We start from the raw sequence: 24,825 nt of genomic DNA on the forward strand, positions 1-24,825 counted from the left end.
TCAGTTTTCTAGCCCCTCCCCCCAGTGGCTACTCTCTCACTAGACAGTGCTCAGGAGCCCTGAAGGACCCTGCACTCACCCTGCTTGGTGCCCAGTAGTGTCCCAGGGTCTGGGGAGCGGTGGGCAGGGGTGTACCACTTCATCTTCCGAGGGGGTGCTCAGGGGACATGCGCACCTCCTGCCCGGGCCCCCTGGACCCACCGGAGGCCGGCAAGCACTGCCAGTTACACAATCACCCAGGGCAGCCACCCATAACCCCTCAGCCAGGGTTCGTGGCTTTGCTCCTCCCCCGGTGACTGCAGCCCTCTCATCCTCCCCAGTGATACCTCCTACCAGAGCCAGGAGGATCTTCACCTGCCCAGTATCCTTTCCTCAACCCCGTGTGGCTCACTCCATTTCCTATACAGATGGCTTCCTCTCATGTGTGGACACACAGGCTCTTGACTGGCCATCTGTGGAGTGGGCCTGACAGTCACAAGGCGCTGTGGTGAGGGCTGCCATGCAGGCTCCTCTGCTCCCAGCTTCTGGTCATCCTGAGAGGGTGAGACCCCATTCCTGCCCTGGCTCACACCCCTGCCTTCACTGTCCCCAGTGGTGAGTCTGATTTTTCCCAGTAGCAGGGCCTAGGTGTCCCCCTGTGTCCCCAACTGGGCGTTCTGATGGCAGGGCCCAGGTCATCCCTCTGTGCCCACCCTGGGGGCACAGCCAAACATCTCCACTTCGGTCTGCTGACTTCCGCTGCCCGGTCCTTCTGTCCTTGCATCCCTTTCCCTCAGCTCCTTCCTGCACGGGCAACGGGTCCCCCTGCTTCCCTTCCGGGCCCCACTCACGTCCACGATGAGGAAGTCAAGCCAGCACCAGGCGTTGGTGAAGTACTTCTTGAAGCCATAGGCCACCCACTTGAGCAGCATCTCCAGCACGAAGACGTAGGTGAACATCTTGTCAGCGTATTCCAGCAGGACCTTGATGGTCCTCCGCTCCTCCAGGTAGATGTCCTCGAAGGCCTGCAGACCAGGCCAGACAAGGCAGACGTGACGTCCCGAGCCCCGCCCGTCCCACCCCGCCTCCCTCTCTGACAGTGACTCCTGCCCGGGAGGCAGGAGCAGGAGGAGACAAGGAGGGGAGGGCGCTTGCCGGGTCAGGAAACGGTGTCAGTGGTGTGTGGGCAATAAGGCAGCGTGAGCAGCGAGAAGGCTTCTTCCTTCCCTTCAAGAGCAGGTCTCAGGTCAGGGCTCCTGCATCATTAAGACCGCTCTCAAACTCACTGATCCCCCATTTTAACAAGGAGAGAGGGTGTGGGGGTGCTCAGCTCACGGCCTGCTGGTGGAAAGAGCATAACATCCCACTGCTGTGTTTTCACGCTGTTTACTTTATGCAGTGACCTACTTTGCATTGGAAGCTAATATTGTTTTCGATGGCAACGACCATTCAAAGCTGCCCTTTAGGAATTCCTGTCATAGCTCAGTGGTTAACGAACCCAATTAGTATCCATGAGGTTGCGGGTTTGATCCCTGGCCTTGCTCAGTGGGTTAAGGATCCAGCATTGCCGTGAGCTGTGGTGTAGGTCGCAGACGTGGCTCGGATCCCGAGTTGCTGAGTGTGGTGTAGGCTGGCAGCTACAGCTCCAATTGGACCCCTAGCCTGGGAAACTCCATGTGCCACAGGTGTGGCCCTAAAAAAGGCAAAAACAAACAAACAAACAAAAACCCTAAACAAAGCTGCCCTTTACAATAAATTTATTTAAACAAATGAAAAAACCAGTGAGCATTCTTCTAAGGCAGAATTTTAAAGAACTGATAGTAAAGGCAGTTTGTACATAGGAAGTTTAGGAACTGCAGGACTAGATGAAGTTAAACCTCTTGCAATCCTCAGAAGACGGGAGTCAGAGTTGCTAAAATGCTGGAAGTTATCAGTCTTTTACCACATTCTTACTGCTGACTCAACCCAAATCCCAGAGCCAAAAGAGACTCTGATGGCCCCCAGCTGCCCTCCTCCAACTCCAGGCATTCGATCTGTACCTGCCCCCTCCCCACCCCACCCCGAGTTACCTCCCCCAACCAGACTGTGCTCTGAGGCTCCCAGTCTAGGCAACTGAACGCGTCACTGAGGGCCCCGGGGAGCTGCCTCCACCTGTCGCTTTGGGCCTCCCTCTATGACTGCAGGGCCTCTGTGAGCTACAGTGATCGAGAGGGCTGGTGCTGTCAGCAGTGCCAAGTATGCACTGCCCAGGCATCACACGGCCAGTCTGGTCCTTCTAGATGGCACGACAGGATAATTCAGGTCTGTGGTACTTGTTCAAGACAAAAAGTAGGTGTTTTTCTGATTATAAAAAATGTATACCTCTTATAAAAATGAAATAATACAGAAATTATAAAAAAGAATAAAAGGCATCTTCAATTTTAGGACATTAAAGTCACCACTGCTAACATTTAGGTGAACATTCTTTTCAACCTTCACTACTCGTGTGTACGTTTGAGTGCACAATTATTATAAGATAGGCCAAATATTTTGCTTTGAAATTTCTTTTCCCATGAAATAATATGAATACATACCACATCTAAGATTCTTTTTAAAGGCTGCATCTGTTTCATTATTTGCATGTATTACTGTTAATTTAGCCATTGTTTCCCTAGTAGAAGCACCATTGCAATGAGCAGAGTTAGTATCTGATTATCTTGAGGAAAATTTCTAGAAGTGAGGTGAGAGGTCAAAGTTGTGCTTTGGTATAGATTAGGAACAGGTCCTTCAGAAGGGGACACCACCTGACACTCCTTCCGCAGGGCATGAAGACCACTCCTGCCCCACCGCCTTCACTGGTTCTGTTTCTCCTTTGTCACATTTCCCAGTCTAATGAATGGAATTGTATTTGCTACATTTGAACTTCTTTTATGACTAGTGATACTGACATCATTTCCTTGGATATCTGCATTGTTTTCTTTATAAACTGCCCATTCATGTCCTTTGCCTATTTTTTCACTTGAGTGTCTGCTTTATTTGGGGACATTAACTTGTTTTATATACTTTATCCTAGCTGCATGCCTTTAAATGTTGTTTACCATACAGAATTCCTATACTTCATTTAATATTGTTATATCATTTAATATAATTACATCAGTTGTTACAATTTTCATTTAGTAAAACCGTTGGTATTGTGTTGAGAAAGGCCTTGCCAGTGACTTCTTGAACAAGATGGTGCAACAGAGGACTTGAGCTCCCCTTCTCTTATGAAAACATCAAAATCACTACCAACTGCTAAGCAACCATTGGCAAAAGAAGACGTGAACCTACAAAAACAGATATTCTCCATCCAAAGACAAAGACGAAGCCACAGTAAGTAGAAGGGGCACTTTTGTGATATAATCAAATCCCATATTCACCAGGTGGGTGACTCACAAACTGGAAAATAATTATCTTGCAGAGGTTCTCCCATAGGAGTGAGACATCAGAGCCCCACATCTGGCTCCCCACCCTGGGGGTCTGGCCTTAGTAGGAGGAGCCCCCAGAACATTTGGCTTTGAAGGCCTGTGGGGCCAAAGTATAGGAGCTCCAGAGAACTGGGGGAGACAAAGACTCCACTCTTGGAGGATGCACACAAGGTCTCATGTGCACTGGGACCTGGAGCAAATCAGTGACCTTTTAGGAAGCTGGGCCAGACTTACTTGTAGGTCTTAGAGGGTTTCCAGGGAAGGTGGAGGTCATCTGCGGCTCACTGTGGGGCAAGGACACTGGTGGCAGAGGCCCCAGGGAATATTCGTTGGTGTGAACTTTCCTGGAGGTCACCATTTTAGCACCAAAACTATCCCCACCCAACAGCCTTCAGGCCCAGTGCTGGGATGCATCAGGCCAAACAACCAACGAGATGGGAACACAGCCTCACTCATCAGCAGACAGGTTACCTAAAGAGGTCTTGAGTCCAAAGTCACTTTTGACACATTGCCTGACATGGCCCTGCCCACCAGAGATTCAAGAGCCAGCTACACAAACCAGTGGGAAGGCATCACTCTCTTCTACCAGGGAGCCTGCACAAGCCCCCGGACCAATTGCACCCATCAGGTAACAGACACCAGAAGTGAGAGGAGCTACAATCCTGCAGCCTGAGAGACAGAAACCATAATCGCAGAAAGCTAGACAAAATGGGACAGCACAGGAATATGTTCCAGACAAAGGAACAGTATAAAAATCCAGAAAAACAACTAAGTGAAGTAGAGACAGACAATCTACCTGAAAAAAATTCAGAGTAATGACAAGTAAAAGATGGTTCAAGATCCCAGAAAAGGAATAGAGGCACAGATGAAGAAGATACAAGAAATGTTCAACAAAGCTCTAGAAGATATAAAGAACAGAGATGACAAATACAATAAATTAAATGAAAAAATACACTAGAAGGAATGAATAGCAGAGTAAATGAGGCAGAACAAATAAGTGAAGCTGGAAGACAGATTGGTGGAAATCGCTGCAATGAAACAGAACAAAGAAAAAAGAGTGAAAAGAAATGAGGACAGGCAGTTCCTGGTGTGTGCAGTGGGTTAAGGATCTGGCATTGTCTCTGCAGTGCCTTGGGTTGCTCCAGAGGTATGGGTTTGCTCTCTGGCCTGGCACAGTGGGTTAAGGATCTGGTGTTGCCACAGCTATGGCATAGGTTACAGCTGCCACTTGAATTTGATCTCTGGCCCAAGAAGCTCTATATGCCGCAGACGTAGTCAAACAAAACAAAACAAAAAAATGCTAAAGGAAGTCCCCTATGCATAAAAGAAAAGGCCAAAACTAGAAACAAGAACATTATGAATGGGAAAGCTCACTGGTAAAGGAAAACATACAGTAAAGGTAGGAAATCATCCATACACAAATATGATATCAAAACCAGCAAGTGTGAGAAGAGTGTACAAATGCAGGATACTGAAAATGCATTTTTTTGTTTTTTTTTGTTTTTTTTTTTGCTTTTTAGGGCCACACCCCTGACATATGGAGGTTCCCAGGCTAGGGGTCTAATTAGAGCTATAACTGCCGGCCTACACCACAGCCACAGCAACACCAGATCCGAGCCATGTCTGCAACATGCCCCATGGCTCACAGCAACACCAAATCCTTAACCCACTGAGTGAGGGTAGGGATCGAACCCTCAACCTCACAGTTCCTAGTTGGATTCGTTTCCACTGTGCCATGAAGGGAACTGGAAATGCATTTTGAATTAAGGGGCCAGCAACTTAAAACAATCTTGTATATACAGAGACTGCTATATCAAAACTTCAGGGTAACTACAAATGAAAAATCTACAATAGGAAGTTCCCATTGTGACTCAGCAGTAACAAACTCAACTAATGTCCATGAGGTTGTGGGTTCGATCCCTGGCCTTGCTCAGTGGATTAAAGATCCGGCATTGCCATGAGCTGTGGTGTAGGTCTCAGATGCGGCTCAGATCTGGCATTGCTGTGGTTGTGGTGTAGGCTGGTGGCTACAGCTCTGATTAGACCCCTAGCCTGGGAACCTTCAAATTCCTGGGTGTGGCCCCAGAAAAGACAAAAAGACAAAAAATAAAATAAAATAAAAACAGTTATAAGAGACAAAAAAGGACACTATATAACAATCAAGATATTGATATAAGAAGATATAACACAATAATAATGGAGGACTTTAACAGTCCACTTATATCAAAGGACAGATTGTTCAGGCAGAAAATCAACAAGGAAACACAGGCCTTAAAAGTCCATATAAATGAGATGGACTTAATTCATATTTATAGAACATTCCACCTGAAAGCAGCAGAGCAGACATTCTTCTCAAGTGCACATGGGGACATTGTCCAGGATGGAGCAAGTGCTAGGCCAAAAAACAAGTCTCAGTAACTATAAGAAAACTGAAATAGTTTCTGACCAATCTTAATGCCATGGGATTAGAAATCAACTACAAGAAAAAAAACCTGTAAAATAACACAAACATGTTGAGGCTAAATAATATGCTACTGAACAACCAATGGATCACTGAAGAAATTAAAAAGGAAATTAAAAAAACCCTACAGACAGATGAAAATGAAAGTGTGACAATCCAAAACCTATGGGACAAGAAAAGCTGTATTAAGAGGGAAATTTATAGCACTACAATTTTACCTCAGGAAAAAAGAAAACACTCAAACAACCAAACCTTACACTTAAAGCTACTACAGCAAGAAAAACAACAACAGCAACAAAACCAAAGTGAGTAGAATGAACAAAGTCATAAAAATCAGAGCAGAAAGAAATGAAATAGAGACAAAGAAAACAATAGAAAAGATCAGTGAAACTAAAAGCTGGTCCTTTGGAAAGATAAACAAAATTGATAAACCTTTAGCCAGACTCTTCAAGCAGAAAAAGGAGAGGGCTCACATCAATTAAATTAGAAATGAAAAAGGAGAAGTCACAACCGTTACCACAGAAATCAAGGATCATAAGAGACTGCTACAAGCAACTATATGCCAATAAAATGGACAACCTAAAAAAAATGGACAAATTCTTAGTACAGTCTTCCAAGGCTCAACCAGGAAGAAATAGAAAATATGAACAGACCAGTCACAAGTACTGACATTGAAACTGTGATTTTAAAACTCCCAACAAACAAAAAATCCAGGACTGGATGGCTTCACAGGTAAATTCTATCAAACATTTCTCTAAATAGAGTTAACACCCATTCTTCTGAAACTCTTCCAAAAAACCTGCAGAGAAAGGAACACTCAAACTCATTCTATGAGGCCACCTACGCTGTGGTAACAAAACCAGACAAAAGTACCACAAGAAAAGAAGATTACAGGCCAATATCACTGAGGAACAAAGATGTGAAAGTCCTCAAGAAAATATCAGCAAACCACATTCACCAAGGATCATATAACATGACCAAGTGGGATTTATCCTAGGGATGCAAAATTTCTTCAATATTCAGAAATCAATCAGTGTGATAAACTGAAAAAAAAATATGGTGATCTCAATAGATGAAGAAAAAGCTTTTGACAAAATTCAACACTTATTTATGATAAAACCTCTCCAGAAAGTGGGCCTAGAGGGAAGCTACCTCAACACAATAAAGGCCATATATGACATACCCACAACTAACATCAATCTCAATAGTGAAAAGCTGAAAGCATTCCCTTTAATATCAGGAACAAGACAAAGATGTCCATTTTTACTGCATATTTCAATTTCAACATATTTTTTGAAGTCCTAGCAACAGCAATCAGAGAAGAAAAGGAAATAAAAGCAATCAAAATTGGAAAAGAAGTGGTGAAACTATCACTGTTTGCAGACAATATGATACCACACATAGAAAAATCCTAAAGATGCTACCAGAAAATTACCAGAGCTCATCAATGAATTCAGTCAAGTTGCAGGTTACAAAACTGATACCCAGAAATCTGTTGCATTCCTATACACTAACAACAAAAGATCAGAAAGAGAAATTAAGGAAACAATCCCATTTACCATCACATCGAAGAGAATTAAATACCTAGAAATAAACCTACCTAAGGAGGCAAAATACCTGTACTCTGAAAAGTAGAAGACACTGATGAAGGAAATCAAAGATGACACAAACAGATGGAAAGATATACCATGCTCTTGGATTGAAATAATCTACACTGTCAAATGACTGTACTACCCAAGCCAGTGTATAGATTCAGTGCAATCCCTGTCAAACTACCAATGGCATTTTTTCACGGAACTGGAATGAAAAAAATTTTTAAATTTGTTTGGAAACACAAAAGATCTCAAATAGCCAATACTATCTCTTTTTTCTTTCTTTTGCTTTTCAGGGCCACACCTGCAGCATATGGAAGTTTCCAGGCTAGAGGTCAAATTAGAGCTACAGCTGCTGACCATGGCCACAGCCACATAGGATCTGAGCCACATCTGTAACCTACACCACAGCTCATGGCATATGCTGGATCCTTAACCCACTGAGCAAAGCCAGGGATCAAACCTGCATCCTCATGGATAGTCGGATTTGTTACTGCTGAGCCACAATGGGAATTGCAGCCAATGTAATCTTAAGAAAGGAAAACAGAGCTAGAGGAATCAGGCTCCCCAACTTCAGACTGTACTACAAAGCTACAGTCATCAAAACAGTATGGTACTGGCACAAAAACATAAGTATAGGTCAATGGAACAGCATAGAAAGCCCAGAAATAAACCCACGCACCTATGGTCAACTAATTTATGACAAAGGAGACAAGAATATGCAATGGAGAAAAGACAGTCTCTTCAGTAAGTGGTGCTGGGAAAACTGGATAGCTACATGTAAAAGAATGTAATTAGAACACCCACTAACATACTACACAAAAATAAATTCAAAATGCATTGAAGATCTAAACATAATACCAGATACTATAAAACTCTTAGAGAAAAACACAGGCAGAACACTCTATGACATAAATCACAGCAATATCTTTTTGGATCCACTTCTGAGAGTAATGAAAATAAAAACAAAAATAAAACATAGGATATAATTAAACTGAAAGCTGTTGCATAGCAAAGGAAACCATAAACAAAAAGACAACCACGGAATGGGAGAAAATCTTTGCAAATAAAGTGACTGACAAGGGATTAATCTCCAAAATATATGAACATCTCACACAGTTTTACATTAAAAAAATCAACCCAATTTAAAATGGTTAGAAGATCTAAACAGACATTTCTCCAAAGGATATAGACATTTATTTCCAAAATGTACATGAAAAGATGTTCTACATCTCTAATTATTAGAGAAATGCAAATCAAACCTATAATGAGGTGTCACCTACACCAGTCAGAATGGCTTTCATGAAAAAGTCTTAATAAGTGCTGGAAGGTGTGGAGAAGGGGAACCCTCTTACACTGTTGGTGGGAATGAAAATTGGTACAGCCACTCTGGAGAACAGTATGGAGGTTCCTCAAAAGACTAAAAATAGAGTTGCCATATGACCCAGCAATCCAATTCCTGGGCACATATCCGGAGAAAACCATAACTGAAAAAGATATATGCATCCTAATGTTCACTGCAGCACTATTTACAATAGCCAAGACATGGAAGCAACCTCAATTTCCATCTACAGAGGAATAGATAAAGATGTGGTATATAGATACAATGGAACATTACTCAGCCATAAAAAAGAATGAAATAATGCCATTTGTAGTAAGGTGGATGGACTTAGAGATGATCACACTAAGAGACGTAAGTCAAATATCATAAAATATCACTCATATGTGGAATCTATAAAAAGACACAAATGAACTAATTTACAGAACAGAAACAGACTTACAGACATAAAAAACAATCTTATGGGTACCAAAGTGGAAAGGTGGGGGGAAGAGATAAATTAGGAGGTTGGGATTAACATATACACAGTACTATAAATAAAACAGATAATCAACAAGGGCTACTGTATAGCACAGGGCATTCTACTCAGTATTCTGTAATCATCTATATGGAAAAATAATCTGAAAAAGATGGATATATACATATATCTCCACATACACACACACACACAAACTTAAAGCTGTTGCACAGCAAAGGAAACCATAAACGAAACAAAAAAGACAACCCACAGAATAGGAGAAAGTCTTTGCAAATACAATGACCAACAAGGGATTAATCTCCGAAATATATGAACATCTCATACAGTTTTATATTAAAAAACCAATCAATCCAATTTAAAATGGTGAGAAGATCTAAACAGACATTTCTCAAAAGGAGACAGACAGATGGCCAAAATGCACATGAAAAGATGCTCTATATTGCTAATTATTAGAGAAATGCAAATCAAACCTTAAACGAGGTGCTATAAATATATATATATATAAAACTGAGTCACTTCGCTGTACATCTGAAACTCATGCAACATTGCAAATCAACTATACTCCAATATAAAATAAAACTTCAATTTAAAAAAAGACTACACGAGTTCTTATGGCTCAGCAGGTTTTGAACCTGACTAGTATCCATGAGGTTGAGGGTTCAATTCCTGTTCTTGCTCAGTGGATTACGAATCCGGCGTTGCTATGAGCTGGTGTAGGTTGCAGGTGTGGCTCAGTTCCCACATTGCTGTGGCTGTGGCTGTGGCATAGGCAGGCAGCTGCAGCTCCGATTCAACCCCTAACCTGGGAACTTCCACATGCCTCAAGTGCTGCGCTAAAAAGCAAAATAATAAATAAATAATAAAGACTACAAAAATACATACAAAATAAAATGAATGAGGCACATTCAGAAAAAAAAAAAAAAAAGAAAAAGAAAAAGAAAGAAAGAAAGCCAGCCAGCCACCCAGTCCTTGCCTCTTCAAAGGCTAGGAAAAATGACCTTTCTTTTCTTTCTTTCTTTTTTTTTTTTTTTTTTTTTTAAATTTTCCGGTTTCACTGTTTTATATTACAGTTAAAATAATGTAATATATTTTAGTAAAGAGCAAATATCTATTTAATATTATTTTTCAGAGAGTCTTGACACGTGTCCTACACTTTATTAAATAATCCACTTTAAATTTACAGAGTAGTATGGAATTCCCGTCGTGGCTAGGTGGTTAATGAACCTGACTAGTATCCATGAGAACACGGGTTTAATCCCTGACCTCACTCAGTGGGTTAAGGACCCAGTGTTGCCATGAGCTGTGGTGCAGGTCACAGATGTGGCTCAGATCCAGGTGGCTGTGGCTGTGGTATAGGCCGGCAACTGTAGCTCCGATTTGACCCTTAGCCTAGGAATTCTCCATATGCCGTGGGTGAGGCCCTAAAAAGCAAAATAAATAAATAAATAAAAAATAAGTAAGTTTACAGAGAAGAAGTTGACTATATCATTTACTACATGTCTATATTTGCTTAAATCTACTTCAGACCTCTGTGTGGTTCTATTGCTCCCTTGGTCTCTTCCTGAATTAGTGTCACAAATTTTCCTGGCCATTTTGTGTAATTTTAAAGATAAAATTAACAATATTTTGTCAAATTCCCTTTAAAATATTAGAAATGTATTACTGCATTGTGTTTATTAACTATTTTAGGAACTAATAGTCTTTCTGCCCAAGGCCAGTGTATATTTATAGTGTGTTTTTCTATTTGTTTCTCTTTTTTTTACATTCCTTAGGAAAGTTTAATAGTTTTCTTCATGTACCTCTTAAACATTTCATATTATATTTATTCCCAGTTATTTTATGGCTACAGTGCCTGACATGTAAGGACTACTGAAGCAATGTTACTCATTACTAAATGGTTTCTGTTAGTATAAAACAAAACAACAACAGCAGTAATTATTTATATATTTTGTTTTAGTTTTAGTTTCTTTTGTTTTTTGCTGCACCCATGGCATACAGAAGTCCCCAAGCCAGGGATTGAACCTGAGCCACAGCACCGACCAAAGCTACTACAGTGATAATGCTAGATCCTTAACCTGCTTCACCACAAGGGAACTCTAATACATATGTATATATTTTTAAATTTTATTAGAATATAGTTGAATTACAACAGTATATTTGTTTTATAACTGGCTATATAATGTTTTTAATAGGTTTTAAATTTTGTAAGCAATCACTATCTATAAGTAATGATATACTTCTATTATTTTAAACTCGTTTTATACTTCAATAATTCTCATCCAGTTTTTATACTGTGTGTTTTATATCATACGAAAACCAGTTAGAAGGTAGTTAAATCATCCTTTTCTTATTCCTGACTCTAATAAAAACGTTTCCATTGATTTACTACTAATGATGATGGTAGAAGTTAATTTGAAAGTAAGTTTTTCACTAAGTTAAGGGAATATATTTTATTACTATTCTTAACAAAGTTTTAAAAATCAGGCATTCATTGAGATAATTATATGGTTTTTCATTTTTGTCTGACTCATATAAATAGATTTCCTAATACGGCACCATTCTGACTTAGGATATACCTAGCTATGACTCACTTAATCTTTTAAATATTTTACTGGATCCTGCTTGCCTGTATTTTAAGATTTTTGCATTACTATTTGAAAGTGTACAATATGAAAACTGGTCTGTGGTTTTAAAGTTTTTAAAAATCAGCATTTTTTACCTTTCATAAAAAATAATTTATAGATTTTATATCTTTTTCACATAGTAGAAAATTTTAAATAGGATTGAAATTATTTTCTTTCTTGGGAACATGAAAAATCCAGTCTTGGAGATATAAGAGATTGGACTAGCTAATGGTTTATTTGACTATTCTGATTTTTCAAGGAATCAGCTTTGGAATTTTATCAGTTTTACCGTTTATTTTCTTATTCATTAATTTGTATTTTTCTTTTATTAATTACTTCCTTTACTTTCCTTAAGATTTTGTTGTTATATTTATAATTCCTTAAGTTAAATAATTAATTTATGTTCTATTTAGTAATGAAAATGCTTAAGTCTATGACTTTTACTCTTATTACAGCTTTGGCTGCATCCCACATCAAGTATTACCAATTTCGTTATTTTCTAGTTTCTTCCCTCCCCCAAAGCTTTTTCTCTACATCTTTTTTTCCTTTCTTATTTTTTCTAGATTTCAGGTGGACAAAACTGGTTGAATCATAAAGTTTGATTTACTGTCATATTTTGTCCATGAATAGTCTCTTTATTTTATTTATTTATATCCATGAAATGAACACCTGTGAGCCAACCACAGAACCATTTTTCTGGTTGATCCAAAGTTTAAGAATAACATTTACATTTCTAAGTTTTTTTTTCTTTTAATCTTTCTATCTTTGCTACATCTAGAAGTTTTCTCTTCTGTAAAATAGTCCTTTTTCACAGGGCTATTATGACAATTAAATGAATTAATATTTATAAAATTTTATAATAGGGCCTGGCACATAGTGAGTACTTTTAAGTGTTATTTATTATTTTATTATTATTAGGTTATATCAAATTTATTGACTATACATAATTTTTAGATTTCTTATTCTCTTCTTGTCTTTTCTATTTGATTTCTTTTTTTTTTTGTTCATGGGGAAAAATCCTTTATTATTCACAATCAAATAGTAAATACAACCTCTGTTAAAATATATTTAAAAGTATTTTTCTTTCAAAATAAAATAGATGTTTGTCATTGACAAAAGTGGGCTGTTTCTTCTGATTGAGATATTCATCTATGAAAACATTCTGCACAAATGATTAAAGGCTAACTATTAAAAAACCAAATTAATGGACAATCTCAAAAGCAATTGCCATTCACCACCATTGCAATTACTATGTATACGGTAGCTAATATTAATTACTAGGCATTATCCTAAGTGCTTAACATTGATCACCTTATTTAATCATGCGAATAACTGCACATTTGTGCTACTTTTATATTTCATTTCATATATGAAATAAAAAGTCATTTAATAGAATCAAACATCCATTAAGATAAAAACTCTAATCAAACTAACAAAACAATTGTTTTGAAACAGATAGTCTAGCTACAAAATAAGGCCTATAGATAACATCTTAACAGTGAAACATAAGAACAATTTCCTTTAAAATTACAAATAGGAAAAGAATGTCACTCTCACTAATCTTTTGCAGCTTTCCAAGATTCTATTTGATTTCTTAAGAACTAATACAAGTGTGGCAAGCAACCTAAATGTCCATCATCAGAGAAATGGATAAGGAAGATGTGGCACATATATACAATAGAATATCATTCAGCCATAAAAAAAGAATGAAATAATGCCATTTGCAGCAACATGCATGGACCTAGAGATTATCATACTGAGTGAAGTAAGTCAGAGAAAGACAAATATCATATGATATCACTTATATTTTTATATATAGTAAAAATGATGTAAAATAACATATATATAAAACAGAAACAAACTCACGGATTTCAAAACCAACCTTATGGTTACCATAGGTGAAACCATCAGGGAAATGAGGAATTGGGAGAGTAGGAATAACATACACACTACTGTAAAAATAGATGAATGAAAAGAACAGATCATATAGCACAGGAAAATCTATTCAATAGTTTGTAATACCCTATTATGGGTAAAAAGAATGAATATATTTACATGTATAACTGACTCACTTTGCTGAACACCTGAAACTAATACATTATTTTAAGTCAAAAAATCCCAATAAAATTTAGAGAAGTGTGGTACCATCTCACTGTACTACTGCACTGTTACCATTTTTGCCTGATTTTGCTTTATATAAGTGCTATGAAATCCAAAGAAAATATGTTCGTAATAATTGTACTTTAATTATAGGTTGTTTTATCTTTGTTTTGTTTTTTCCGCAGTTTTTTTTTTTTTTTTTTTTTGTCTTTTTCTAGGGCTGCACCCATGGCATATGGAGGTTCCCAGGCTAGGGGTACAATCAGAGCTACAACTACCGGCCTACACCACAGCCACAGCCATGCCAGATCCGAGCTGAGTCTGCGACCTATACCAAAGCTCATGGCAACACCAGATCCTTAACCCACTGAGCGAGGCCAGGGATCGAACCTGCAACCTGATAGTTCCTAGTCAGATTTGTTAATCACTGAGCCACAATGGGAACTCCTTATCTTTGTTTTATCTCAAGATTTTTACCTGGAATTCAACCTTGTTTGACATTAACAAATAAGAATACTCTGATTTTTGTTGCCAATGTTTGCATTTGCCTATTATATCATTATTTCACTTTTAATATTTCTTTTTTTTTTTGTCTTTGCCATTTCTTGGGCTGTTCCTATAGCATATGGAGGTTCCCAGGCTAGGAGTTGAATCGGAGCTGTAGCCACCAGCCTACGCCAGAGCCACAGCAACGCAGGATCTGAGCCGCGTCTGTGACCTACACCACAGCTCACAGCGAGGCCGGATCCTTAACCCACTGAGCGAGGCCAGGGATCGAACCCGCAACCTCATGGTTCCTACTCGGATTTGTTAACCACTGAGCCATGATGGGAACTCCTCACTTTTAATATTTCTGAGTCACAGTGTCTCAGGTTTGTCATTTAAGAACACATAGCTGGGTTTTATTCCCCCAATTTATTTAGAGTCCTTTTTTTTAAAAGATCAATTTTGTCCAGTTACATTTATTATTAAAACATATGTTTGATCTTGCCTTTTCCATATTATTTTGTTTCCTAATTTAATGCTTCCTTTTTCCTTCTTTTTTCCCCTATCTTTTGCTGCAAAATCCCTGTGTTCTTAAAAAAATTTCCCTTCAGCAATTTGGAAGTGATATATAGTCTGCTTTCTGTTAAACAAGTTTATAACTTTAAATAACACAGACTTCTTTTTCTCAATATATCATTGATGTGGGTTTTTGTTGTTTTTTTTTTAAACAGTGCTTGGCTGTCTACCCTGATGAGATTCACCATTCACTTGCCAAAACTCCTCCTCACTTATGCCAGGCTGAGCTTTTCCTCCACAGCCCAGACTGAATGGCTCTGGCTGCCCTTGTTTGTGGCTGTTTAAAAACAACACTCGTTAACATATTGTCAAATCCTCCTTCTCTGAAGCCTACAGAGATTTGGCTCAAGCTGCCAATGGTAAAACAGCATGTAGCCTGCAAGCCATGGCTCCAGGCTGACTCTGGAACAGAGGCAGGACAGTACAGGGTGGGGTGGGAGGCCCAGAGGTTTAGCAGTGACAGCTGCAGTGCCTCCCATGGCATGCCCCCACAGGAGGCAGCATGGGCTGGAGGCATACAGCCTGGGATCAGAGTGGCCCTCTTCCTCTCTAGAGTCCAAAGCATTCCTAGTTAGTTGCTCAACCATGGGGGTCTCATCTCCCCAAGAACATCAGGTGCTTGCTCCCTCTGGGCTAGGAAAGTTTCTATTTCTTCCGCCTTCTTCATCACCCTTCTCCCTGCTTACCAGCACCTTCCACAACTCTCTCCAGGGCTCTTCCATCTCCTTCTAGAGATCAGTGTAAGGTGCTTGGGAACCAGATGGGGCATCCTTGGAGAACCTCACTGCTCCTCCTGGCCTCACCAAACCTCCCTGTTTTCCACAGCCCAGCTCCATCCGCTTCTTTCAGGGAGTCTTCCTGATTGCTCCTGAGTTCTCTCTGATCTCCCATCACGCTGAGTCATCTACTCCATTCTTGCTCAGCTCTCTCAAGCTGATTTCTGACTATCTCAAACCTGCTGAATCTGGTTTTCCCAACTAGAATGGGAGCCCCTGAGGGCAGTGCTGGGGGCATCTTCCTCCTATTGCTCCTCCATGGCTCATAGGCCTGGTAGATACAAAGAGAACTCAGTAAAGATCTATTGCACAAATGGAAAGTCCAGACAAAGGGCTCTGGAATCTGATTCTCTGGGCTCAAATGCCACATCTGCTGCTTGTGAGTGGTGGGGCTTTGGGCAAGTTACTTAATGTTTCTACAAAGAGTTGCTGTGGGGATTAGATGTGATAATGTGTGAACTACATAGCTTGGCCTGGAGCCCCAGAAGACGTGGAATGAGTGGCGCTACCAGTGTAATATCAGCCCATATTAATTGCATTGAACTAGTCTGATGGAGGGTCTGATGCTGTGTGCAGGTGGGTGTGTCACCAGGGCCTGGGTGTTGGTGACTGGTGACCTGTGACCTATATCAGCTATGCAGTGTGATCTGGGCAAATCATTTCCCTTTGTGGAACAAGGGGTCCTGGACGGATGACCTCTGTGAGCCCTTTCTGCTCTGACCTCCATTTGTGCTACGCATATATTGAGTTTGTGAGATGGTCCTGATCTGAAGCCCTGGGGGAGTGCATTTTCAGCAGAGGCTCTGCCCCAGTTTCTGACTTGGCTTTCTAGCTGGAGGGCTCCTGTCGCTACCCTCCCCTCCTGCTCCATCCCTCCCTGCCCAACCACACATCCCCAGGAGGGTACCAGCGCTCCACTGCTGAGCAGGATCATGAAGATGATGAACGTCTCGAACCAGCTGTGTTCCACGATGCGGTAGCAGGTCTTGCGCAGCCTCCACCAGACCTTCCCTGGGGCCTGCGTGGTGTCCACAGTGCAGCAGGGACAGCGTCGGACACAGCCTATGGGGGAGGAAGGGCGGAGAGGGGTCAGGCCCAGTTCAGGACCTGAAAATGCCCACATCTGATGGCAGAAAGTAGGGTGGTTGAAAGAAGTTATAATGATGGGTAATGAACTGGGCAACATAGTGGGCATGGCCATGGCAGGGATGGGGGCAGGGAAGGGATGACTATAGGTGCTGCCCTCAGGAGCCTACACGCAGCAGGAACCCCGCTGAGAGGCTGGATCGACCAGACAACCAGAAAGGAGATGAAGGGCTTGGCAGATCTGGGCATGGGCAAGGCTAGGGTTGGGATGGGCTCTAGCTTGTCCTGTGCTTATCTAGGAGATGCTCCCCTTGGAAGAATGATCCGGAATGCCCTGAGATGCTCTGTCTCTGGACTTTCTTGATGTTTGCAGTGTCTGAGCCTTGGGAAGGGCAAACTCCTTACTGATAGCCCCAAATGATGTGCCACGTGGAGAGCAAACCCTCATTTTATCCCCAGCTGCCCTCCACATACACCATAAAAACTCCAGATGCCAATCACCAGCACAGCCACATGCCACACCCACCTCAAGTATTTGCAGGGGGCCTACCACATGCCAGGCACTGTGTTAGGGCCTGAGGGGACAGGGAGAACTCGACCCAGTCCCTGCTGCCATGGGGGCACACGGTCATGCCACCGCCCCAGAGCTGCCCAGCCTAGCACATTATGGGCACCCTGCCATGACTCATGTCAGGGGCAGGTGGAGGGGCCCCCAGGGGTCTCAAGAAATGGGAAGGGATGGCAGACATCCAGGTCAGAGTGGGGTGCAACATAGCCTTGTGCCCCTCAGAGGGTGTGTCCACCTGCCGCTTTGTGCAGGGCTGAGCTAGGCCCTCGGCCCCCCAGGGCAGTACCTTCAGTGAAGCAGTCTTCTGGATCCTTGACATCCTCTCCGAGGTCAGGAATCTGCTCCAGGAGGTCCGCAGTGTTGGTCATGTCTGCTGTGCTCCCTTCAGAGTAGCTGTCCTCGTGTGTCTGTGGGCAGGACCATGGGGCAGGGTGTGCAGGGCATGAGTGTGGGCTGAGGAGCAGCCTCTAGCCTTGGGACGCACAGTCTGGGGGAGGCTGGAGCTCTGGGAGTGGAGGTGCCCAGACCACCCTCCACTGTGTACCTGGGGAATCTGAGCCTGGGTGGATGGGAACCTGCCGTAAAGGCTGGACCTTAGGGCTCCTGGGTCTGGGGTGTGGGAGTGGAGGAAGGGTCCTAGGAAAACCCTGGGAATGGGGAAGGCACCCAGGTGGAAGTAAAACAGACACAGAGTGCAACACGGACACACACTGGGACACAGACACATAGTAGGAGCTCGGTGCACACAGAGGAAACAGGCAAGCCACACCCAGCACGGAGTCAGAACCAGAATCACAGGCACACACAGGCACGAGGTCAGACATGCAGAGAACAGGGCAGCAACCCAGGCTTCATTTCTTGCTCAATTCATCTGGGGTCTGATGAGAAGTGCAGAGCCTGGAGCAGGAGCAAGAAGGTGCAGGAACTTGCCCCGCCTGGCCTTGAATGTTCAGCCACCCTAATCTTACACAAAGTGATTATAGAGATGTGTGCAGGTGCCCTTATGGTGTGTCATGTGTGGACACCAGCATATAGAAGGGGCTGTAGTTCTTCCCTGTTCCCCTTGCTGGGCCAGTGCATGCATCCCCAGCTGCCATGAGTACTATTTAGCTGGCCCTTTCTCCAGAAAAGTGTCTTTAGTCATGGACTTGCCATCCCCAGAAATGGCTTCGTGGCTACAACCCAAGGCAGGTGGCTGACACCTAGGGACCAACTGATATGGAGAAGATCAAGCTGAGGCTGGAATCCAGCCAGCACGGCATTCAGAGCTGCTTCTTTTGCCTCATCCTGCTTCTCTCACTTCCTTCTGGGTCTCTTCTGGGAGCATTTCTTCAATGAATCATATTCACAGGAAGCTGGACCCTGGCTCTGCTTCCAGGAACTCACCTTAATGACAAGTATGGTGGGGAAGAGGGTTCTGTGAAGGAAAGGAAGGCGTCACTTGCTTCAGATCACGTCTACGCACCCTAGCTCAGTTGGCCAGCCTCATGTCGCTCAGGCTCCGTTCCACCTGGGGTGAGTTGGTTTGAGTTCTCGGGCAGCCTCTGCTCTCAAAGCTCTGCTTTTCTCTTCCTTCCATGATTCACTCCTCCGCCGTCTCAAAGTCCTCTTTAACCTTGAGGTCTGCCATAAGGAAGGGCTGGATCCCTGTGACAAGGTAGAGCACGCTCCTGGGCACAGGGTGGTTCCCCAGGGCTTTGAAGGTCACGTCCTTTGCCCAACTTTGCTGTGTGGTATTGAGCTGGAAAGGGCACAGCCAGAGATCTCCACGTGGCTTTTCTTTTTGGACACAAGCTGCCTAAAGTGTGTTGGGCTGTCACGCAGGAGGACAAGTTGTCAGGATCCCACTGCAGATGAGATGAGGGGGTCCTTCTTCCAGGAAAGCCCCAGGCTACCTCGCGCTCCCTTTTCTAGGTCCCATCATGGGCTGATTCGAAGAGGTGATGATGTTACAAAATGCGTTCAAAGGTCAACATTCTGGTACAGGAACCCTTTTGGTCTGTGACCTTCCACCCCTCCTGTGTCTCCTGTTCCCACAGGCCTTGGTGTGTCAGACCCTCCAGGGGGAGAAGCATGACCTGAACAATCAGGACAATGCCTCTACCAGGCCCTCGTACTCCCAAACTGGCCATGATTGTAAAGCCTCCCGCGGGCCTGTCCCATGACAGGAACAAAGCAAAGGAGAAATGTTCTGCTGAACCATGTCACAGCTACTAGACAGAGGGCCAAGGTCGGGCTGCAGGACAAGGGACCCTGAGTGCTGCTCTGAACACGTGACCTCCACGTTTCCCAGCACTTGGCAGATGGGGGTGGGGCACGGGTGCGGGTGTAGTCAGCAGTGCCATAGTCCAGTTAGCTCAGGGGCTGCAAACGCAAAAGCTTCCAGGGCCAGGCAGGTGATGAAATGAAGGCAGGCAGGTGGGATCTGGCAAACCTGAACCTTCCCTCCAGAGTCGAGAAGGCTATCCCCACTTGTCTCCAGCAGGGTGGTTTTTCTTCCTCTCTCTCTCTCTCTCTCTATATATATATATATATATATATATATTTATTTATAGTCTTTTTAGGGCTGTACCTGTGGCATATGGAAGTTCCCAGGCTAGGGGTCAAACTGGAGCTGCAGCCACAGCAACATGGAATCCAAGCTACGTCTGTGACCTACGCCACAGCTCACAGCAACGCCAGATCCCTAACCCACTGAGGGAGGCCAGGGATTGAACCTGTGTCCTCAAAGATACTAGTCAGATTCATTTCTGCTGAGCCACAACGGGTACTCCTTCTTCCAATTTTTTTTTCAAGAGAAGCCAGAAATCCAGATTTTTTTTTACATAAAAGCTTCTGGGTTTTAAGTGTTGGTAGCAAATTTAAAATTAAAACCCCTTTTGTGTCCAGAACAACCCCCCCCCCAGCAGGCCTCATGTTTGAGCCTCTGCCTCTGTCCAGGTGAGAAGCAGCTGATGGCTCAGGCTCATGCCAAGAACTTGTTCTCAGAGTTCCCCACGGTCCCCTGGGACCGGCTGATTCACAGGACAAACATTTGCCAACAGCACCAAAGCACAGGAACCGAGTGAGGAGGGGTGAACACGCAGAGGCCTGGGGTTAGTCCTGCCTCATGGTCCTAGGCAGGCTGCTTCCAGATTTCCCCACGGCCTAGGGCCCCACGCCATCCCTCCCCTGTTAAGACAGGGCTGCCCATGCTCCCCTCTGCAGATGGGTTTCCCACACTGGCTGTGACAGTAAATGCAGGCCTGTGCCCAGTGCCTCTCATGGCTCCAGCCCCCATAGCAGTGCCCCACTGGCTTTAGGGACAAAGGTGTGCGTTACCTCACTGAACCCTGGGGCCGAGGCCTCTGCTCTCCGCTGCTGCCGCAAGTCTGCCCGAGTTGCACTGGCCTCGGCCCCGGAGGAGGTGGTCTCTGATACCTGGCTCCAGGCCCTGGGCTCTGCGAGGGCCTCTGGGCCACCGGACACAGGCTGGGATTCCTGCTGAAGAGACCCCCAGCCCGTGAGCTACCCAGCCAGAGTGTTTCCAGGACCCTGGCTCTGCTTCAGGCTCTGCCTGTCCAGCTGGGGCACTGTTTCACTGCACTGATGACCCCTTGCCTCAGGGGTCCTGAGGCTGAGGGAGGCTCTTGGTAGGTCCAGGTAGCTTTAGGTAGGTCTAAAGCCAGTCAAACCCCGGGCCTGCCCAGCACAAACCTCCCCCTCCTCCCACTCCCTGCAGGGCGCACCGGGGCAGTGATGCTCAGCTCCCAGGATGCTGGCAGCTCCACTTAGGAAAGACGTGCTGACTTTGCCCAGGAGTTCCCATGGCACCCCAGCTTACTTGCTTGTGTGCGCGCGAGCGAGCATGTGTACGTACACACACACACACACACACACACACACACCCCAGGGAGCCAGGACCAACAGGCTCAAGAGAAGGAAAGGTGGAGGAAAAGGAGGGGCAACCGGAATTCCACTCCTGTGCTGGGAGCATTCTGGAGCTAATTGGAAGCTGTGGTCCTAGCGACGCCAATGCTCCCCTCCCCCAGCCGACACTGTGGCTGTCCCCCATCCTGGCTAAAAGGGCAGAAACTGGCCTCTGGGACCACAGGGAGGCAGGAGGATGTGGAGCCAAGCCTGGAGCCTCAGATCAAATTCCATGCAGGGGAGCAGCTGCTCTTCTCAGCCAGACCCACCCAGGCAGGTCCCGAGGAAGCGGCCAGGAGGGGCCCAATGAAACAGAGAACTGGTCCCCACCGTCTGCCCTAAGACCTAGGGAGAAGCCATCTGAGCCTGGCTTAGGCCATGAGAAAATCGAGGGAGCCAGGGTTGGGGTGGGGGTGGGGGGCACCATCCCTTTTGTCCAGACTCTAGTCCTACGTGTTAAAAATAACAGGTTGGGAGATAAGATAGTGCTGTCTCTGACACTTGCCATCTTAGGGATGCTTATTTTTAAATCTCAGAATTAGCGCCGAGCCTGGGAGGAGGGGAAGGGGCAGAGGGGAGGTCAGGAGGCCACACTCTTCCCTCACCAAGACATTCTACCCTCTTAGTCCTGGAGGGGACAAGGTCAGGGTGGGGTCTAGGGCCAGGGGTGCTGGCTCTGTCCCAGATGCACGAGGATCTCCTAGCAAGTCTCTCCCTTGCTGTGCCTCAGTTTCCCTCTCTGTACAGTCAGGTGCCTGTGACCAGCCAGGAGATGACTGACAAACAGCAGGCCCTCCCCAGATGCCCTCCTGGGCTGGGCTGGGCTGGGGAGAGAGTGTTGAGAGCCAGTTTCTGCATGTCTCCACGAGGCTGGTTCTTGGCGGATGGCCCGTCTTCGCCCTCCAGACCACCCTTGCTGGGGTAGCTGCTCTGAGACTGGGGTCCATGGACGACAGAGCCCTGGACCCTGGACAGTAGCAGATGCTGCACCTATGCAGGGTCGTGGGGGGTGGGTAGGGGGCTCACCTGCTTGCTGGATTCTTCCTCTGTGCTCAGGCTGTTCTCATCTTCCTCTGGGTCATCTGTGTCAGACTCGGCCATGGCAATGGGCACACACACGGGCTCTGGATCCCCGGGTGTGCCCTGGCCTGGCCGTTGGCCTTCCTCAAACCGTGTCTCCTTGCGGGCCGGTGGTGCCTTCTCTGCTTCTGGGGGTGGTGGAGGGCTGGAGGTGGCGATGCAGCTGGGCAGCTGGCCCTGGGTGGCGAGGGCCGCGGGCTTCTGAGGCCGCCGCTGCAGAAGCCCACAGCAGAAGTCCCAGGTGGTCCGCTTGATGAAGCGCAGGCCCCGTTGGATGCGGGCCAGGGCCAGCTGGAGGTTGTTCATCTCCCCGTCCTCATCGGGGGCCGTGAGGTTGTCTGCACTGAAGGAGCTGAGCAGCAAAGCCAAGAAGAGGTTCAGGACCTGTGGAGACAACGTCATGCCCTGGGGGCTCAGCCTCGGGGCCATGATGGGGAAACCTTGGGACCGCCAGAGGCAAGTGGCTTGAGCCTCAAACCCTGGGCCCTCATCTTAACCTACTTTACTCTTGAATACAGAGTCTGGCTGTAGAAGAAAAGGCAGATTCTAACCCTGAGGTAGCAGCCAGGCCCCAGGCTGAGCAGCTGCAGCTGGTCTCCTGCTGACGCTTGGAGATGGGTTACCTGTGGGAGCACTGGGCCCTGACAGGTGCATTCTTGTGGATTTCCCTGCCTGACACATGTGCAGACAGGGGGACTTACCTGATACATGTGCCCTCAGTCTAGGGCAAGGACAAAAGGAGCAGGCAAGGACAAAGCAGCCAATTGGAATCCATCTTGGCTGAGAGATGCTCACACTACACCAGGACCAATTATGGAGGTGACCAGCCAGAAAAAAATAACTTGGTAAACTGACCTCACATAAGCAAGCTAAGCTGCCCCTACTGCGTGCAGCTCACTCGCCCTGGGCTCTTCTACACGTACTTTGCTTTTTCCACACATATTCTGTTTCTTCCACACGTTCCTTGCTTTCCCACACCTATTTTGTTTCTTCCATAGGTACTTTGTTTCTTTCACATGTATTTTGTTTTTTTCCACATGTACTTGGCTTTTTTTTTTTCCCTGTCTTTTTGCCATTCTTTGGGCCGCTTCTGTGGCATATGGAGGTTCCCAGGCTAGGGGTCCAATTGGAGCTGTAGCCCCTGGCCTACGCCAGAGCCACAGCAACGCGGGATCCGAGCTGCGTCTGCAACCCACACCACAGCTCACGGCAATGCCGGATCCTTAACCCACTGAGCAAGGACAGGGACCAAACCCTCAAACACATGGTTCTTAGCCGAATTCGTTAACCACTGAGCCACGACAGGAACTCCTGTATTTGGCTTCTAATAAACACTTATCTTTTTCACAATCTTGGTTTCTTTGTTACATTCTTTCTTCAAAGAAGACAGGAACTGAGGTCCCTCTTGCAGCTTTTCACTGCCAGAATCAATCCCTCCTCCCAAGGGCTCAGAGAGTCTGAATTGAGGGTGTTTAGGCTCAGGTTTCTTGGGTGTTGGGCCAGGTTCAGTGGGAGACCATGGGATCATCTCAAGTCAATGCCTGCGCAGGTAGGTCCTTGCTGCCTTGGGAGTAATAGTGGGGGGTGGGGGTGGGCAGTGGGGTCAGGGTGAGCACAGCAGTGCTCCCTGGGAGGCAGGAGCCGATCTGGGATCACTGGCGACAAGATCGAATCCCACTGGGGCTTCCTGGAAAGGGGCTTCGGCATCTGTTGGTGAAGGAGGAGCAGTGACATGCCTCTGAGTTCCCCACCGAAGCCTCTCACCACTCTCACATCTTGGGATCCTGCTGTGGAGGATACTCCACCTGTGTCTCCAGATCCAACTGTGCCTTCCAGGTGAAGGACATGGGTGACTGAGCAGAGCAGAGGGCAATGGCAGGGAAAGAGGCCACGTGGCGGCCCTCAGGCACCTGAGACTAATACAGGGTGAAGGTACTGAGACAGGCAGTGAGGGGTGCATGGATGGGTGCTGTGCATAGGACTAGACAACTGGGGTGGAGGGACGTGGGGCTGGTGTCTGGGGTCAGCCTTGGCTCTAAGGCCTATGTGCTACAGGGAGTCAGGGAAGGGGCTGAGTCTTCATAGGTGCCAGAAGACACCGCCTTTACTTAAGTTAATTATTAGGGGACATGGACTTGAGACCCCTAAGGGGGAGTTTGCAAAATCCCTCTGTTTTTGAACGGTTCCGGATTACTGTTTGTTGCTAAGCCATCCTGCAAGGAGGAAGTTTTAGCTCTCGACAAAAAAGAGAACTTTTGGAGTTCCCATTGTGGCTCAGCAGTAATGAACCTGACTAGTGTCCATGAGGATGTAGGTTCGATCCCT

The 24,825-nt window shown here is 45.2% G+C and overlaps 1 protein-coding gene across 1 annotated transcript in view; it reads right to left on the reverse strand.

Annotated features, from left to right (window-relative positions):
• The window catches only part of SCN5A (sodium voltage-gated channel alpha subunit 5), an 88,613-nt gene that overhangs the window by 17,055 nt on the left and 46,733 nt on the right, over positions 1 to 24,825 (reverse strand). The window contains 5 exon segments of the mRNA XM_021071676.1: positions 831 to 1,004; positions 16,765 to 16,919; positions 17,798 to 17,918; positions 20,833 to 20,994; positions 22,447 to 22,884. Coding sequence (XP_020927335.1) covers positions 831 to 1,004; positions 16,765 to 16,919; positions 17,798 to 17,918; positions 20,833 to 20,994; positions 22,447 to 22,884 — 1,050 coding nt within the window.

This window comes from Sus scrofa, chromosome 13, assembly GCF_000003025.6.
Source record: "Sus scrofa isolate TJ Tabasco breed Duroc chromosome 13, Sscrofa11.1, whole genome shotgun sequence".
NCBI classification, from domain to species: Eukaryota; Metazoa; Chordata; class Mammalia; order Artiodactyla; family Suidae; genus Sus; species Sus scrofa.